We start from the raw sequence: 19752 nt of genomic DNA, 5'->3' as shown, positions 1-19752 counted from the left end.
GCCAACTTGGATATAATCAGTTTTGATGGACCAAAAATAGTGCCCTGCACTGAGAAGTGAATGCCAATTCCAAAGATAACAGCAACCGGTGAAGATTTTTTTCTAAAGAGGTATGACAGTGAAGGGAACAAAGGTGATTGTACCCAACTTCGCCCTGATGCTCCATCAGCCACCAGGTCCTGTAGGTTTACATGTAAATGTCTCTTGCATCTGTTAGTTTCCTTCCTCACAGCCCCAAGTCTGTTTCAGAAGCTTCATGGAGGATGGTGTCCTGCAGTGAATCTTCAAGCATGGGATGCTGGGATGTGTGGTGTTTGGAGAGGCAGGGAATGGAGGAGACAGCAATGCATGTGAGAAAAAGGACACACAGGCACAACGGTGGGTAGTGCAGTGTCTTCAGCATTACCTTGTGCAGACACACTCATCTCACTGTGTTTGTCCTGGGGAACACTGAAGTTAAGACTTTAAAGTTGGGTTGAGGCCACACTGCAGAAGACCCTAAGTGCCAGGTATAGAGTATGGACTGAATGCAGTGGGCACTGTGAACTAACATGAATAAATGAGTGTTTTAGGAAAGTGAATACGGGCAGTTGGCCTCTTAGAAAGACTAGCAGCAGAAAGCCTTGGTAAGGATCTATCTCCTCTTATCTAAAACCTGATTCCTTTCTTACTTGAAATTCTTTGCAGGACAAACTCATGACTTTCTAAAGCTTCCTGGGCCAATACCCAATCCACAAGGATCTCCTCTTGCGAACTTCTACATTGTTTATCGTCCTGAAGCCGCTCATAGTTAACTATTCTAACTCAACTCTAAGCTTGTGGATGTGTAAAGGTTAGGTTTTCCTTCAACTTAATCTCAGCAACTCATAATAATAACTCAATAAATACTTGTTGAGTTAAAAATTAGCCTGAAAACAGAATTATAAGGCTAACTGTGTAAAAGAAAATCTCCCCAAACATAAGCCACCTCAATATCCATGATGTGGATTATCTAAACCTTTGTCCCCAATTAAATAATCCAAAATTCATTTTTTTAATGGCCAGACATATACTAGATAATAGTGGGATGGCAGATTGAAATAAGAATGTTGATATTTATAGTTTAACCTCATTTTCCATCAGCAGGTGGCTGGCTTGTCCATCATACTCCATAGGCGAGGCACCCTCTTGGAGTTTATACCTTGGGTGGTACCTTCGCTAATGATGAAAGACAGTTTAGGTAGAGTAAGGGGAGGAGCCCACTCTTCCTGTTATTTGGGGTATGGGACATACTTGGCCGGGTTCATTCATTTATTGATTCACACAACACTTACAGAGCTTCCCCACAGGCCAGCAAGCTGGCAGGTGCTGGAATGACAGATCCTCAAGACTATGTGCCCTGATAGTGCTGCTGCAGGTTTGCTCCACAGTCAGAGAGGAAACATTCGTTACAGGCTTTAATTACACGTGATAGAGCTTCAGATGATAAAAAATAATCAGTATTCTTACACCAGGACAATTCTAAGCATAAGGTTAATCGTGTCCATCTGTTCTGAGGCCGCGGTTGGAAGGACAAAGTTTAGACAAAGATAAGCCAGCTAGGGCAGCTCCTCACCCTTGCTATTTCGAAGCTCCTGCTCAGGGGATGGATACAGGGACTCCGGGGACATCTGCTCAAGCAGCTTCTCCATGGGATGGGTCCAATCCCTGCTGCCACTCCAAAGCCAAGATCTTCTCTAAAAATTCTTCAGAACACGCCCCAAGGGTCAGAGCAGTCACTTCAGGAAAGGATGGGAGAAGGGGACAGGTATAGGGCAACGGTAGGTAAAGTTTTCCCAAGAAAGGCTCCCAACCCAGGAGAAGGTATGAGCCTCATTCTCCAAGCAGGCGGGGCCCTGGGGGCGGGCAGCACCTGGGGGCGGCCTTTGGCCCGGGTCCCCGACCCGCACACCAAGCAGGTTCCTGCAGCCCCACCCCAACCCCACAGGAGTCCCGTCGGCCACAGTCGTCCGCTGCAGTCTGGGCTTCCCACAGCGACAACGCAACCCCTGCACCCTCCTCCCGCGCCCGGGGTCGCCGCGCCCGGACACTCACTTGTTCAGCCCGCTCCGCCCGCTCCGCCAAGGTCAACGACCCGGGCCTCCAGGAGGATGGCTGGAACCTCGGGTTCTCGGCGTGCACTTCCGGGTCCCATCTAGGCAGCTCGGAGGTCTAATTTTGATCGCAGGTTCTCTAGGGTCCAGAGCAGCGTGCGGATAGGGGGCTTCCTTCGGAGTTTGTCCTTCCCCAAGGAGGGATTGAGGGAGGATGGAACAGAATTCTCTATCTGTCCTTCACCGCCTAAGTGGACCTGGGAGCTAGTTTGTTTCCTTCCTCATCCCACTGCCCCCCGGACTCCTCTGCTCGACTCCTGCCTTTATTACCCATCCCCACCTCCCTTCTTCACGATAGCAGGCCAGGCTGACCCCTACTGGGGCAGAACTCCTTATCTATGCCCTGATTCCAGCCAGTCCCCCTCTCCCTGTGTCGCTTCAACTCAGCCCCTCCCAGGTTTGCCTGGAGTATATAAACAAGCAGGCGGAACATATTGGTACCAATTGACTGAAAGGAAGAAAAGCCTTACAGATAGGGTCAAGATCCAAACACCCTACTGCGCCTGGAGTACAGGTTTGCCAGGGGCATATTTGATTTAAGCAGGAAAAAAGTTAAAGAAATGATTTGTTCACGATAAGGGGAGTTTCCTGCTAAACTCAGAAATAACAGCTACCAATTATGGAGCACCTAAAATGACATTATCTCATTAATCCTCACAACAATCTCATGAAGTTGCTACTTTGTTACGATTTTACATGCCAGCCACTGCAGTTAGTAAGCAACTGGAGGTGGCATTTGAACCCTGGTCCATTCAAACCAGAGCCTGGCATCTAATCTCACCCAGAAAGGATAATGGAGGAAGACTGGGTGGAGATTTGCAATATAAGCAACTGTGGAAAAGAAAAAAAGGCAGACAGATGCTTGTATTTATGCCCAAGCTGTAAACTTATAAACATGAATGAAATACAAATATAAGAGTCTAGCCATTTCTAAGAGTGGAGAGAGTGGACAGGACGTGTCAGCAAAATAAAAAATTGCAATACGTATTTTCTTGTTGATTTGTACAGGGCACCATCTGTTTGAAATCATTCTTACAGTCTTGGATGAAACATTGGTTCCCCTCATGCACTTGTGTTTTGCAGGGAGTGTAAGATGTGATGCCATATGATACAAATGTTAGAAGAAAAACAAGAGAGATGTCAGATGTCAGAGATGACTCCTGCAATGGACTGCCTTTCAGGAATTATAGTCTTGGATGTCATTGCTTTGACTACTCTAATCTGTTTTAGTCTTCTTTACTCAATTGATGGTTTAATCCATTTGATTAGGTTAACTGTATCCACTGGCTAGGGCTGAATATCGTAGTGCCTGGCACTTGTATTACTGAACGAAAGAAAGAACAGATGAGGTTACATTTTTAGATGTGGGAATTCCATGGTGTCTTGCTGAAACCCCAGGGGCCTCTGTCCAACTTCATTCTTAAACTCCTCAGTTATTCACATACTATTTCCCAGAGTGAGGCATTTCTCCACAGAGCTCATTGATTGACAACCTTGAAAATACCATACCCTCTCATCTGTAGGCCTCCTAACATGCTCTCTCTTTTGCCTGAAATACTGTCCCTGCTACTTTTCCAGTGTTCCCCATCTCTCCAGTGTACCTCTATCCACTCTTTGGCTCAAGCCAAAAACCTAGCAATCAAACTTCATTTTCCCATTACCCGCTTTGCTCCACTGCTATAACATAGCTAAAGGTGACAGTAAATCTTAGTAAGGGCACATGTCCATCAGCAAGTTCTAGTTGGCAGAAAAAATCAAGTGCTCATTTGGGCATTGAAAAATGGAAATGTCAATCTAGTGGCGGGAGTCGGGGTATCTTGTCAGGAGACAGAAATTTGGGAGCTTTGACCTGTGGCCTGCCATTGTCAAAACTGTCTAAGCGTGCTTCAAGGCAGAGAGTCTCTGACTAGCTCTCAAGATATTGGGATTTTTCCTACTATCCCAGAGAGCTCTAGGATCAGTTGCAAACTGATAATAGTAAATCACAGGGACTGTAACAGGGAAGAGCTCCAGGAAAACGTCTCTGGGTTCTGGGATGTGTCTAATACCAACATCATGATGATGGAAAGCTTTGGAGTCAAACAGACCTGACTTTGAGCTACTGACTTGCTGCGTGACTCTAACAGGTTCTTTAACCTCCTCTGTAAAATGGAGCTGGTTCCCTTGCAGAGGTGTTGTGAGGGTTAAGTTTGAACATGTACACACATGTGTAGGTAGGTGGACAGAAAAAAGATGGATAAAATTAGGTGTCCTGCAACTATTAGATTTCTTCTCTTCCCTCACCCAATCTTCAAGACTAAAAAAACCAAGAACACAAACTCCTGTTATATTGGATCAAATACCAGCAAGCTAAAGTTACTTACCTTCAAAGACTTTTGGTCTCCCATTTTTAAAAATGAGTTTTATTTCATTTATTAAGAAAACACATTCTGCCTAGTTCTACAGAAACCTTAAAGTATTTCCTCTTATTTCATGTGCCAACAGCATCCCAACTGAATAACCCTTTAAATCTTAAACATTCAGACTTTGTTCCAGAGGTCTGTAGAAGAGTAAGCTTTATATCAGTATGAAACAGAGTGATCCACTTTTGTTGTGAAGCAGGTTTCTGGAAGGAACTGAGTTGCAGCCAGGAAGGCGATTCCAAGATTCCAAAATGCTTCTGACTGAGGCCTTCAGATTTTATTTGAAACAGATTCTCAGAGTATCAAACACACCTTTATTCAAGTGGAAGTACAAAAGCACATTCCTAAACCAAATGCATATATTTGATTTTTACATTTTCTGTTATTTAGGGATTAATCTGTTTCATAATCACTGAAGGTGACTATTGGTCTCCATACGTAAGGGTATACACGTTCATAGACAGGAAAAATAAACATGCACTTTTCATTTGCTTTTACATTTAAATCAATTCATTTAGTTCCCTACATTGCCCTGATGAGATCCTATGCTTGCTGACAGCTAAGAGGTAAAATATAGTGGCAGAACTATGCTAGAGGTTAGCCATAAGAGGCTTATAGAGTGAGCAATAAATTTTTATATATTTGTTTAAGATCCCTAGTAAATATTATAACATCTGAACTATGAAGGCCTCAATTGCTGGAATGACAACTAGAATTTTAAATAACAATTGTCTTATTCACAAAATGTTATGAAGTTTAGGATGGAAAAATATAGTAAAATGCTTTGACATCATCTACAGAATCATGAACTCTTGCTGGGTGTTGTGACAGTGACCCTGATCTCTGAAGCCAACATTTGTGATCACTTTTATCAATCAAAAAAACCCATGTTCTTTTACATGGCCTGTAGACTCTAGTAAAACACATAGAAAAAAATAGGCGATGATGAATAAGCAATTGTACACAAAGCCCCCAAACCTCACATACTGTCTTGGATTGATGAGGGGACACTGGGGGTGGAAATCCAAACAGGTAAAGAAGTAATTTAGTGGTTAAAACTTTACCAGAAACTGACCTGTCACTCTCTTGAAACATTCTCTGTAGAAATTTTACACAACAGCAATACCTTTGTTGGAAGGCTGCAATCCCTTATGAAGCTCTTTGATTTTTCACTGTATGTTCTTATGTTTTGCCCTATCAAAAGCATACCTGAGCATTTTGCTGGCTTTCAATGGAAGTAAAGGCATACCTCATTTTATTGCGCTTCACAGATACTGTGTTTTTTTACAGGACCCTCCAGCAGCAAAAAGATTATGACTCGCTGAAGATTCAGATGGTTAGCATTTTTTAGCAATAAATTATTTTTTAATTATGGCATATACATTGTTTTTTCAGACAAAATGCTATTATGGCACACTTAATAGACTACTGTGTAGTGTAAACATAACTTTTAATATGCACTGGGAAACCAAAAAATTCATGACTCCCTTCATTGCAATAGTTGCTTTATTGCAGTGGTCTGGAACCAAACCTGCAATATGTCTGAGGTATGCCTGTATATAAAATTCTAAATTTAGATGTGCAGAATAGGCGCTGAATGAATGTAGCTAGGCCACCAGGAGTCTTCTTGACTCCCTGATGTCTTTCTCATCTCTTTTAGAGGGCTGTGGATGCAGACAAAGCAGCTAAGAACTTGGGCATCACATGAAATGTTTAGCTGCCTGCCACAAACTCAGGGGAGACAGAATCCCTCATATTCATGAATGGACAGGATGTGGAAATCCAATTCTTTTAAAGGAAGATGCTTCACTTTAGGAAAGAAGACACCAGAACAGCAACCTCAAGTAAGGGTGGCATACCTGCTGGTGAAAAGCTTAAAACTAGGAAACCATCATTTGAAGGTGCTTAAAGGAATGTAGAAATCAACAGGAACTCAAGTGTTGTGGCTAGAAAGGAATAGGAAGTAACGTCCTCAGAAATGAGCAGGCTTAAGAGTCTGTTTTGGAGAGAACTTAGGCTGAGAATAGCAAGAAAAACCTAAATCAGCTACTTTCCAGAAGTTGCTATGTTTCAACATTGGTGTATTAATGATATCTTAGGGAAGCTGTGAACAATAAGAACAAATTTCAGGAAAAATAAAAATGTTTGTAGGCCATATTAAAAAGAGCTTAGATGAGTTTCATAAATAAAGTACACATACCTACTTACACCTATTGTGTTAAATAAAAGAATGCCATGAGAAACAAAACTGCGTTCACCACATCACTCCTCAGACTAGATTCTTCTGCAATGACAAAGATTGAGACTATATATTAACAATTTCATACACAAATAATCAACAATTTTCTCTCCAATATTTTGATGTTGAGTAAAGCCTGAAATATGGCAGTAAATTTTTCCATTTGGTTCCATAAGGTTTCCATAAGGTTCTTGTTTGGTGTGGATATTCTGATGATGAGAAAGACGTGAACTCCAACTGAAAGACTGATCATATTTACTATACTCAAATGACTTCTGTCGGGTATGGATTCTTTGATGTTGAATGATGGTTGGAATATGACTGAATCTTCCCACACACATACACATTCATTACATTCATAGGCTTTCTGCATGGAATGAATTTGATGCTGAACAAGGTAGTTTCTTTGACTGAAGGCTTTTTCACGTTCATTACAGTGATGGAATTTTATTCCAGTATGAATTCTGCAATGGTGACTAAGGTACGAAAATAGCATGAAGCATTTACCACATTCGATATATTTGCAGGTTTTCTCATTGGTATGGGTTTGCAGGTGCTGATTAAGAGTTTAACACCAACTAATAGCTTTCCTACATTTGTCACATTCAGAAGGTTTCTCGCTGGTGTGAATTCTCTGATGTTGAATAAAGGTTGAGCTATGACTGAAAGACGTACCACATTCAGTACATGCATAATTTCTCCCTGCTGTGAACTCTTAGATGTTGAATGAGGCCTGAACTTGACTAAATGTCTTCCCATGTTCATTACATTCATAAGGATTCTCTTTGGTATGAATTCTTTGATGTTGAACAAGGTGTGCTCTCTGACTGAGGTTCTTTTCCCATGCGTCACAATCAAAGGCTTTTTCTGTGGCGAGGACTTCTTGTTGCAGGACAAGATCTGAGGTATGATTGAAACTTTCCTCGTAATCATTACACTCATAGGATTTCTCTTTCCTATGAATTTTATGATGCTGAATAAGGCATGAGGTTTGACTGAAAGCTTTTCCACATTCATTACATTCATGTGGCTTCTCTCCTGTGTGAATTCTTTGATGCTGAATAAGATGGGAATTCAATCTGAAGTCTTTTCCACATTCATTACACGTATAGGGCTTTTCTCTGAGACGAACTCCTTGATGTTTAACAAAGGTCAATCCACATTCATTGTATTCATAGGGTTTCTCTTCACAGTGGACCTTCTGATGTTCGACTAGGTATGAGGTATTATAGAAATCACTACCACATATAGTACACTTACAGGGCATCTCTCTGTGAATTCTCTGATGTTGAGTAAGATGTACACTACGACTGAAGACTCTTTCACAATTGCTACATTTGTAAGATTTTGCTCTAGTGTGAATCCTCCTATGCTGAATTATGTCTGAGCTCTGACTACAGGATTTATCAGATGCTTCACAGGATTTATCAGATGCTTCACATTTATAGGGTTTTTCTCTAGTGTGTATTCTTTTATGTCGACTAAGACTGGAGCTCTGACTGAAAGATTTTTCACATTCTTTACATTTGTAGGGTTTCTCTCTAGTATGAATTCTCTGATGTCGAGAAAGGGCTGAGCTCTGATGGAAGATTTTCTCACATGCATCACATTTATAGGATTTCTCAGTGGTAGGACTGCTCTCACATTTACTAAAGTGGGAGAGATCCATTAAGCTTTCCTTATATTCACTACTCTGAAAATCCTGTGTTAGATTTATTTGTTCATGTTTACCAGAAGCTGAATTCTGGGTGAGGTTCATGTCATACTTATCAATGTCATCAATATTCTGTATTCTAAGAACTCTCTGATCTGTATCAAGGGTTGAGTCCAGACTGAAGCTTTTTTCAGGTTCATCACATTCATTGTTCTTCTCACTGGTGAAGGTTTTCTTGCTGATTGTTATTTGCCTAAACTCTCTCTCCAGGAAAAGAAACTTCCTTAGGATTTCCTGAAGCCTTTCTAATCTGTCCTCAGGTTTATACACTTCTCTAGTCTCAGGAACTTGGGCAATATCCTTTTTGAGTCTTCCTACTCTCACTTTGTATGAAGGTACTTCTTCCAAAATTTTCTGCTTAGGAATCAACAGCTTGTTCTCTTCTCTGGTCTCTCCATCTGATTCAATACATAAATAGAAAATGCACATGTAATCTGTACCTATGCTTAGAAAAATAAAACTCAGAGAGAAGAAAACTAAATAATCTAGTATCTCCCAGGGTAACAGAAGTTTATTTACTCCGAAACACAGGCACAAAATCTCAACAGCAGATGTAACGGCACAAATAGGAGCAGTGAGGTAGGATCCAAGTGATTCACAGTGTGGTAGAAACAGAGGGCACGTTCAGCAGAGTAAGAGATAACCAATTAAGGTGTTTCAAAGGAGATAATAGGGAAACAGTTCAAAAGAATTATGGACAAGCTACATGAACAGGGACCTAGTACAATTTGTGGGTAATAAGGGACCAAATAAATGCAAAGAGTTCATCAAAACTGAAGGGAGGAGCCAGCCCCATGGCCGAGTGGTTAAAGTTCCACGCACTCCACTTACGAGGCCTGGGTTCGCAGGTACGGTTCCCAGGTGCGGACCTACTCCACTCACCAGCCATGCTGTGGTGGCATCCCACACACAAAGTGGAGGAAGATCAGCCCAGATGTTAACTCAGGGCTAATCCTCCTCAAGCAAAAAAACGAGGAGGATCGGCACTGGATGTTACCTAAAGGTGAATCTTTCTCACAAAAACAACAAAAAACTGAAGGGAAAAGGAAAGAGCTCTCCATTCTGGGATACAGATAGAGCTCCTCATTCTGACTGCCAAAGCAGCTACAACTTGGCTGGAGAACTGGACTGTTCTTCCCTAAAATTTCCATCTTAATTGATTCTGCCTTACTCACCTGAGCAGCCATCTCTTAAGACTTCTCTATTCTTAGTTTCCAGATCAAAGACCTGTAGATCTTGTTCCAGCTGGGAGATCCCATCAGGCTTGAAAATCGGAAATCCTGCTCACAGAGAAGGAAATGGGATGTGGCAATTTATCCCCAGATACCACACTAGTCACTTTTTCTCTTAACTAATAGTTAATGGAGAGAGAATGTAATTCCTTAGAAGACATCAGGAAGGACTGCAGAGTGAGAAGGGCAAAGACTCTCTACAAGGAGCTCATACTTGTGCTCTAGAAAGAGGTGTATTAAGGTGCAAGCTGATGATTTTGGGGAGCAGAACTATTCATTTAAACACTACTCAGACAAGGGAATTCGTACATGAGTGTGTACCTGTCTTCATGGAAATTATCATTATTACTTTTCATCTGTTGCCTATAGATCAATCCTTATATTATACCTGGTCTACAACTATTAGACCTGGTCAAAATGGAGGTCATCAAAATATAACCGCTGGACTGGAGAAAGGTGAATAGTCAAAGCACCTGTTGTAAGGTGAGCTAAACTGCAGCAAAACAATCAGTGAAAACTGAAAAAATTTTCCAAGGACCAATCTCAAGAAACAATTTGTTTCAGCGCACATGAGGAAACAAAGAATAACATGACACATCCTTACCCATTAGGAGTTTACACTCTTGTTTATTCAACAAACAGTTATGGGGTGTCTCATATATGCAAAGTATGTTGGGAACAAAGAGCCCAAGCAGATAAGATCCACCCCCTCAAGGACCTTACATTCTAACTGCAGAGACAGATATAAACAACTAACTATAACATGACATAGTGAGGAAAGTGCATCTTCACACAAAATGGTCTTTCCCTGGCTTGCATAATGGACTGCTAGAATCTAATCTCTTTCAAAACAAAAGCAAGAGACAGTCTGCTTCTGAGGGGGCAGAAACACAGCATCAAAGGGGCAGTTTTACATGTTCAGAAAGTTCCTAGTAGCACACATACAAGGTCTAGCTCAAGCCCCTCATCTCCAGAAGCTTCTCCTTCTACTTACTAAATGTCTACAAAATTTATTATTTGTTCCTCTTATCCTGACATGTCACAATATAATGAAGTTTATAGATTTTTTTTAATTGGTTTCAGGTATTATCATCCCAACTTGATGTATAAACTCTTTGCTAGTATGGACTGTGTATCTAGCATCATGCACTTCTTTTGATTCATTTACTTAAGAACTACGCATTGAGTGCCAATTTTGTGCCCAAGGGTCAACATATAACAGATAACCAATGTTTTTAAAAGGGCATTGGGCCTGGAGAATATGATAAACCAACAGCTCCCCTCTTGGGATTCCATCTGAGAGCCTATGAGCAGGGAGATCAGAACAGACATAAGAAAGGCATTTACTGTGTTTCCGAATTCCTGCTGGGCAATAACAGAGTCAATTCTCCTTTTGGACACTTAGTTAAGATTCTCCATCTCAAATGAAATAGTTCTGCAAGTTTAAAAAAAAAGTTAATGTGGTACGAGGCAGCAACTACTCTGCTCAGAATTCTGTTAACATAATTTGCAACTTTCAACCTTGAAATATTTATTAAGGTGTCTCTAAGTATTTGATAACTGAGACAAATTTTGGTTATTTACTCTATATCTACACTTAAATCATGTATGCACAACAGAAAAGATCGCCTTCATGTGGGATGAAGGGTTTGATTTTAGACTTGTGTTTAAGGTAATGTAGGAAGGTATAAGAGAAAATGCTGGGGCTGGCCCAGCGGCGCAGCAAAGTTCGCATGTTCCGCTTCAGGGGCCCAGGGTTCACTGGTTCAGATCCCGAGTGTGGACCTACGCACCCCTGGTCAAGCCATGCTGTGGCAGGCATCCCACATATAAAGTAGAAGAGGATGGGCACGGATGTTAGCTCAGGACCAGTCTTCCTCAGCAAAAAGAGGAGGATCAGCGGTGGATGTTAGCTCAGGGCTAATCTTCCTCAAAAAAAAAAAAGAGAAAGAAAATGCCTAGCAGGCAGTTAGAGATACAAGACAGCAGTTTAGAAAAGAGAATAAAGTTCGAGATAGAGACTTAAAATCATTTGTAGCATCAGTATCAAACTATTAAGCTAAGGTTTACTAAACGTTTGGTAGGTGCAAAGTACCATGCCAAGCGCTTTACAAGCTTTCATTCACTTAATACTCAGCATAACTTTATGAGGTAGGAACTATTATTCTACCCATTTTACAAATGGGAAAACTAAGATTCAGAGAGTTTAAGTAACTTGCCCAAAGTCATAATAACTGGTGAAACTAGGGCTCAAACCCAGACACTCATTTCAGAACCTGATTTACCTGGCTTTTAAATAATCTATTAGTAAAAAATGATTGTGAATAAAATCCATCCCTTCCTCCAAAATATGTACAGAAAGAAAACAGAAAACAATGGAGTAAAAGGTAAAAATAATAAAAAGAACGGAGAAATAGTAATTAGAACATGGAGAGCCAGGATCCAACAGATTTGGAATCATGGATGTTTTAATTCGAAGGGATCTAAAGATCACTTTGTGTCAAAGAAGTGGAAATCTCTCTATAATAAAGATCCAAATCCCTAGGCAACAGTTTGAGCAATATTCAATTTGAGGAAATTCCACTATAAAGAAATAATTTGAACATTCTCCTGAAATTTGTTTCTATTTAAAAATCTGGTCTAAAAGAGAACAGTTCAGGGATTACTGGGGGGAGGTGGCTGGGGGGTGAGCAGAGGGGATGAAAGGGAGCACTTATATGGTGACAGACAAGTAATAATGTACAACTGAAATTTCACAATTTTGTAAACGATGATAAACTCAATTTAAAAAGAGGGGAAAAAAGGGAGATAGGATAAATGGACCCAAACAATTGCATTCTTTATACATTTCAAATAAAGTGGTACAATATTAACTCCAAAAAAGAAAAAAAAATCTGATCTATACCTCCTATCACTTGCTGCCCTTTCCAAAGAAACATTTAAGTAACTACTATGAGCCAGGTAGTTATATACATAATCTAATTTAAACCTTGGCACTACCCAGAAAGGTCAACATTATTTTTCTTGTTTTATAGATGAAGAAAATGAGTGTCACTTTAAATAATTTGCTCAATGTATCACCACCAGTAAGTGGAACCCAAGTCTGACTCCACAGTTTATATTCTTTCCAATCTATCACACAAAGCATTAAGGCAGGTTTTCTTGCCTTTGGCCTAAATGCCTTTTTCCTAAATTTAAGCCAAAACTCCATGCTTTCAAAATATGCATGTGCTTTAAATTTTTCCTATCTAAAATTACATATTAAAACCTTTTGATTTTTTAATTTAAACCTTGACAGTTTTCTAATTATATTTTATTTTTTAACTTCATCTAGTCTTTAAAAATAACATTTAAAATTTACGTCATCATTTGGTTTGTGGCCTGTACCAAAGCTGTACTAAGATTTTAGCCATCTGGAAGCATCATGCCTTTCTTCCTGGTCCTTAATGAATACACAAACAAAATCTCTCCTTAGCAATATCATTCTTCTGTAGATACCTATTATGGTGGAATGCATCCCTAGACAATTTTACTGCTTCTTGAATGCATACTTTTTCTGCTCCTAAACTGTATAAGCTTATGCCTGTCTGTCCGATTTATCATGGCTATTTTTAATTGTCATCAGAGTACAGAGCCATAAAAATGTAAAAAACACCATAGATGGTTAGACTAATTGTCCTAAGGCACAAAGCAGCGAAAAAGAGCATGTGCTTCAGAGTCAGATCTGAGTCCCAAGCCTAACTCCAACGCTGAGTGGATCACTTAACTTCTCTGAGCCTCAGTTTCCTCAGGTATAAAATAGAATAATACCTGCTCACAGGGTAATGGTAAGGATTACATGAGATATCCACAGCACCTAGTAACATACTGGCTGCTCAATAAACAGTAAATAGCTATGGCAGTAAAAGACATTCTAGATAAAGTCATTTTTGTCTTCAGGACATCAACTCCAAAAAGCAAAGCTATGTGCCAAATATTCCTGATTTATCAACTCACTTATCACCAATTAGAATTTTGATAAACATGTTTCTAATGCTGTCACCTAACAGGGCATCTGCCACACTGTTCCATGTGAAATGCAATCCGGTCTCTTTCCTGGTCTTAATCTCCAGCACTAAGTCACAGATAACTTCCCTTTGGATATACCGTCAAGCCAGTAATTCATTCATTGTGAAAAGAATATGCTTCTTTTAGATTTGGTCATGAAAATTATGACTTTTTATCTACTTTTTTTACTCAGCTGTTCATTCTCTGTGTATTTACTACTATATAATGGAAGCCCTTAACCAAAGGACCAAAGTTCTGGGGCCTGTGGCAAATACAACTCAGAGCTACTGCCACGGGAAAACAATGTGACTGTAAAGTGGGGCTGCTAAGTCAGGGATTGAACTATAAAGTCCTTATTTTACAATACCAAACGTTAATTAAGTGTATAAACTTAAATCTCAGGTGGAGTTTGCTGAACACACAAATGTGAAAATGACTTCCTAAGGACTATAAAAATAATTACTAAGAAGATGCTGCTGACTTGATTCCAAAAGCAAGTTGAGTAGGAGGGTCCCTTGTACATACTTGTGCCCTGTACGTGTGAGTGAGCATGTGTGCCCTGTGTGTGTACCGAGATGACAGAGGAAATGGGATAAAATTCAGTCTAATAGCATGCTGCGCAATTAGGCTGACTGAACTGCTAAGAAGTTTCTTTACTCCAAAAAGTACACAGGTTAACTGTTGGAAATTATGTAATTATTAGATAAAATTAACAGTAGTTTACAATTACATATCACTTTACAGTTTACAAAGTTGTTAAATATACATTCAATTTGATACCCTGAAATAAAGAAATTAAACTCTTTTGCCCTCCCATTTCCCCTCCATCGAGGACAAAGCTAAGGAACACTCTATCAGGAAAGGTCATATAAATGCATCAATCTGTATAGCACCACAAGGAATAAAGGGGACGAAGGTAGGATCTTGGAGGGGGCCACAGGGACTTAAAAGAAGGAGAAGACTAGAATGTTAAATATGAGGAAAGCCCAAGGGTCATGGGAGAGTTAGGCAACACTAGGGGCAGGTCGTGTTCACTATAGAAAAGGAGGGGCACAGAGCATGTTTCACATTCTAAAACAACCTGAAAAGATCATAACTGAAGAGCTGGAGTTGAACTTCGTGGTTTCTTAGAACACAGGTAGGTGACCACCAACCATGGCTTCTGAATGAACTCAGAAATCAGGGTTCAAAGTGCATCTGGTTGCAATGGAGGGCTTCCTTCCCCCTTTAGAAATGTAACAAAGGTCATTTGAGGAGCTGCAATTTTACATAGTGGTGGCATCCTGAGTATCTATTCCATCAATCAAGTGTAATATCTCACAATCTGGAAAAGGAGTCTCCGAGCGGGGACGAGCAATATCGATGGGAAGCCGATACTTGGGCCATCTCTTGAAGATTCCTGCTGAAAGGACTGCAAGTGTTTCTCCAGAGAAAGCACTTGCTTGGGTATGACTCAGGGCCGGGCAGGAATTCACACTATGAATCCGGGAGGTGGGAAGGCGGAGAAGTATGCCTACAAAGATCAAAGAACCAGGAATGGAAAACACACTAAAAACCTTCCCAGTGGGTAGGCTGCCTCCCCACAGATAAGAAGATCTCTTTAATCCTGAGTGTAATCAAGGAGACAAAGCAACACCCTGGATGCCACCAGCATAGGCAAAACAAAAAAAAAGAGAGAAAAGAAAAAAGTATGATTAAATCCATACATATGTAAAAAGAAAAGAGCAGAGGCAGAGACAGGCAAAAAAAGAAAGAGGAAAAGGACCAATGCTCACATCAAGGGGGCTGCCAACAACCTGCACCAGTGCTTCTCTATAGCACTACAGGTTGCCTAATTGCACAGCCTACTGTCCCATCCAAATAACAAAGGAGAGACCGGGTTTAAGTCTGACTTCTGCTGCTCAGGGTGAGGTTACTTAGGATTACCATCTGGGTGACTCACTGACATGTACTGACACGTACTCTGCAGTGAGCCATGCCTTTAAGTGAAATCTCTCAAATTCTGCCTGCTTGAAGATGAATTTAGGGATCTCAAGAGGTGAGGGATTATTCAACAAGGATTTCAGCCTACCTTAAAAAAAGGCATTTCTTCTTCTGAAGAAAACGGGAAACTCTCAGATAAGGGGGTACTGAACTACCAGAAAGGAAAGCATCTGGTTGTGGGTTGGGAGGTCCCAGAGCCTCTCTCATAAAAAAGGGAAAGGGAGGGAAAGTGAGAATTTACGCAAAGCACAAGCAAGTTTCTCTTTTCTAACAGGGCACAGATGCCCCACAAAAGTAGGAAATATTAACTGAGGATAAGGAGTAGAATGCATCATCTTGAAACCCCCAAAGGAAACCCACTCCCAGAGGAGACAACCTTAAAGATGCAGGATTTGGAGGTTCTAAGACCTGCAATCTGAGCCACACACTACTTTCTCAGAGACCTTACACCTACCCAGAAACAAGGAAGTAAAGAAATCCTAACAGGTAAACGGAACAACAAGAAAGACAGTCCTTACCCAGTGAGACCACGTTCCCATAATTCTCTAACATCACTTCTCTGTAGAGATCCCTCTGAACAGGGTCCAGGCATCCCCATTCCTCTCGAGTAAGGTGCACAGCCACATCCTCGAATGTCACAAACTCCTGAAATAACACAGCCTGGCTGCTCTGGGGAATGAGGCCACTATGACATCATGGCCAGAGAATGAAGGAGATGATACAGAGCGGGTTTCCAGTGTGTATTTATGCTGGGAGGAGGGAGAACAGATGAGGATCTAGGGAGTAAGTTCCATAAGTCTTTACATCTAATAAGCACCCATCACAGCACCAGGAATAAAAAAGGAACAGTGTTTGCCGGTGGTGTTGGACAGATGGGAAGGTGGTTCATGTAAAGTCCAGGATTCTGAAGAGGATCAGTTCCCAAACTGGGAACTTTTTTGAAAATATTCCAGGCAAGGTTTATGGATGGGATGAGGGAAGAGCCACACTCAATCAGCAGGAATAGTCCCTGAAAAGCAGAGGTTCCTCAGCTCACCTGGTACCTGGCTGTCAGGAGCGCAGCTGCCTGGTCTCCTGGGCTTCCCTCGTGGGGAAGATCAGGCACCTGGGAAACAGGTGGAGCTGAGGGAGGAGAAAGGAGCCAAGAGTGAGAGCAGCCCTTCCCCAGGGCTCCCGTACAGAAGAGGAAGTCAGTGGGACCCTTCTGCACATCTAGTAAAACCAACGAACGTTTTTCAGGTATGTGTTTACTCTGCTCCTTCGCAGCACTTGCACACCCTCCTTACAGGTTTAGACTCGTGATACAGGATTTTATTATGCAATCTCACTCATGATACAGGATTTTATTACGCAATCTCATAATCTCACATTTCACTTCATCCTCATGACGTGACATTCCTCTAACAGAAGGGTAAGTGCTATACCTGTTTTGCAGATGGGCAAAGCAAAGCATAAAGACTTGCAGTGACTTGTCTGGGGCTGGGGCTATTGAGCAAACTTCTGACCCTCCCCAGGCACTGTTCTGTAAACTTCATGAAGCCTTTCTCTTGAGAATGGACACTGTCTCTGCAACCAGTGTGTAGGCCTCCACGAATAAGAATGGTCATCAGTTTCCTCAAAATCCTTTCCACACTCCCACAATGCCCCACGGCACTCTACACACAGTAGCACTCAGTCAGTGTTGCCGACACACAAGTTATTTCAGGCACTGCAGTTGGCCGCAAGTAATCTGAGACAAAATGGAGGAAGTACAAGACAGATCAACCTATCTACACAACATGTGAAAATGATACTGTATAGTTATGATGTGACACGTACACATTCATACAGGCGTTGTGCTCAACCAACGAATTAAAGAGTTGTTTTCTTGACCGAAATTAGATTAGTCACGAAACACTGCAATTGCAACAGAATGGCAGGTGGCAAAGCATGCAAGGTCATCATGGAGGAAAGAGACTAAGTGAAGGGAACTGGGAGGGTGAGGGGAGCAGGGGAGGCCCTAAGTCTAAGAGGAAGTGAAAACGAGGGGAAGATCGTAAGATGCAGCAAAAGCAGCACATCTTAAAATTATTCTGGATGGGGTAAGTGGGGTGAAGTGAAGGATGTATGAACGAAAAAGAGCCAAAGCAGAGTGACTACCACGCTGAACACGTAAGAAAGACGGGCTGTCCTTAACAGAGGGGCCCAGACCAAGCCTGAACTGAGTCACATCTGCCCCTCCCTTCGGGACCTCCCTCTGGGGGCCGTCTTCTTACCGAAGTTCCTGGCCCCTCTCAGACCAGGCCCAGGAGCCCCTCTCTGTTCCCCAGGCTCCCGGATGTAAGTGCTCTCTCTGCCTTACCCCCAGCGAGTCCCTGTTCCATGTCGGTGTCCTGCACGAACTGAGGCTCTGGGGACAGACCCTCCGACGGCATCTCCAAACACTGAAACTGGACCCCTGGCGATGCCGCTGCTTCCTGGGCCGAAAGCTCCTCCATGCCTGTCCTGGAGGACAGTGACCATCACTGCGGGGTGAGACGAGGGGAAATACTGCGCTGAGTTCCAGCACCCCGCCACCCGATTCCCTCAGGACTCAACAAAGCGTCTTCCACACGGTGGACGCTCAAGAAAGAGAGCTGACCACGATGGACCACGCAAATCAAACAACAGAAGGAAACGCGGATACTATCCGGTCTCAAATATTGAAGAACCAAGTCGCATGGTCCGAGTATGCAGATTTGTTTGAACTCTGCTAATTCAGAATTTGTGGTATTTAAAACAAAAACAAAAAAAAACCTCCCAAGACTACAATTTAATGGTGTAAGGATTTCTGTGGAAAGTTTAAAATATTTGAAATTTATAAACTTCTTTCCAGGCTCAAATTCGCACCCAGAGAAACATACGAGCTCTGGGCACGCTCCGTCAGCCCCCTCTGAAGCACGGCAGGGGCCCGACTGACACAACCCCACCTCGGGGCCGAGACCCTCCGCCACCTCAGACCAGGGGGCAGGCCGTTTCCCACACTCCCGACACGAACCCGGGCAAGAGCCGCGACTCCAACAGGTTGGACCGGCGTCCTTCAAAGCCAAGGACGCGACAGGGTTCCGTCCCCTTCCGCCACCCTCACACAGGGCCCCGCGCCCGCTCCTCGGAGGCCTCGCCCGGCGCGGCCCTCCTCCCACTTCCCTATGAGGTGACCACACGGCCCCACAAGAGTGAGGCGGGCCGCACAGACACAGCTCACCCCAGGGCCCGGTCACCGCGTCCTCACGGCGGGGCGAACCCGAGCTGAGGAGAAACAGGCCCTCGCACCCCGGCCCCGCGCGCTCCTGGGGACGGAAGCCGCCGTCGCCAGGGGCCGGGCGCCTCCTCCCGTTCCCTCGGAGGCGAAACAAGCGTCTGTCCGCACCTCGACCCCAGAAGGGCTTCCGGGGACTCACCCGAGCGGAGGGGCGGGCCAGGCGGCCGTCCCGCCGCGGACAGCCTCCGTCTCCGGGCAGCCCCAGCCTTCCGAGGGCCGCTCTAGACCGCTTGGAGGCCGATGATTCTCGGTGGCACTTCCGGAGGCGGAGTCTGACGGCCAGGGAGCGGGAAGGGGCGGAGTCGGGGGCGGGAAGGGGCGGGGCGCGGGCCCCGGATGAGGGCTCGGAGTCGCGGAACTTCGCTTCTGTGGCTGTTCCGTGTGTTTCTCCCGGTTTCCCCTCCCTGCGTGCTAACCCCACTGGGCGCTTCCGTAGCCAGTATGCCGATCATGACCGCGACAGCTCCGGACTTGGGAAAGCGCCTCCGCTGGCCCTTCCCTGACGCCAGCCGACCCTCGAGACTGCCCTCGGGGTGATGCCAGGCAGGTGGGTGTGTGTCGGAGGTGAGGGGCAATGGCAGACCTAGGGGTCCGACTTCCATGAGTCCGCTGATCGGGAGTTAGCACAGGGTTACAGAATACAGTCATTACGGCGCTTCGGTGGTATGAGGACCGCAGAAAGTCGTTGGATCGGAGTCTACTAAGGCTCTTGGGGCAAGGAAG

General features: G+C 43.2%; 1 protein-coding gene across 13 annotated transcripts; it reads right to left on the bottom strand.

Moving 5' to 3' along the window:
* Nucleotides 1-4786: 4786 nt before the first annotated feature.
* Nucleotides 4787-19291, bottom strand: ZNF655 (zinc finger protein 655). 13 transcript variants are annotated; one of them, XM_014846793.3, is made up of 6 exons: nucleotides 19169-19291; nucleotides 18091-18253; nucleotides 16786-16871; nucleotides 16268-16394; nucleotides 9663-9767; nucleotides 4787-8885 (listed from the first exon to the last, which is right to left on the bottom strand). In XM_014846793.3, the coding sequence occupies exons 2-6, from the start codon at nucleotides 18224-18226 to the stop codon at nucleotides 7489-7491; spliced, it is 1851 nt and encodes a 616-aa protein (XP_014702279.1). In that variant the 5' UTR covers nucleotides 18227-18253; nucleotides 19169-19291; the 3' UTR covers nucleotides 4787-7488. The 13 variants fall into 13 exon arrangements, with proteins under 13 accessions (XP_014702279.1, XP_014702281.1, XP_014702282.1 ...); XM_014846795.3 differs by lacking the exon at nucleotides 19169-19291 and adding an exon at nucleotides 18973-19132; XM_014846796.3 differs by lacking the exon at nucleotides 19169-19291 and adding an exon at nucleotides 18766-19110.
* Nucleotides 19292-19752: the final 461 nt, after the last annotated feature.

This window comes from Equus asinus, chromosome 14, assembly GCF_041296235.1.
Source record: "Equus asinus isolate D_3611 breed Donkey chromosome 14, EquAss-T2T_v2, whole genome shotgun sequence".
Taxonomy (NCBI): domain Eukaryota; kingdom Metazoa; phylum Chordata; class Mammalia; order Perissodactyla; family Equidae; genus Equus; species Equus asinus.
This window is presented reverse-complemented; position numbering and strand designations above follow the sequence as displayed.

Excerpts from the sequence above, each read along its gene's own strand:
- ZNF655 (XM_014846793.3), bottom strand. The coding sequence starts at position 18,226 with ATGGAGGAGCTTTCGGCCCAGGAAGCAGCGGCATCGCCAGGGGTCCAG. Across the intron at positions 9,768-16,267 it reads TGGGAACGTGGTCTCACTGG|GATTTCCGATTTTCAAGCCT; the intron begins GTAAGGACTGTC and ends CTCTGTGAGCAG. Across the intron at positions 8,886-9,662 it reads CTTAAGAGATGGCTGCTCAG|ATGGAGAGACCAGAGAAGAG; the intron begins GTGAGTAAGGCA and ends GTATTGAATCAG.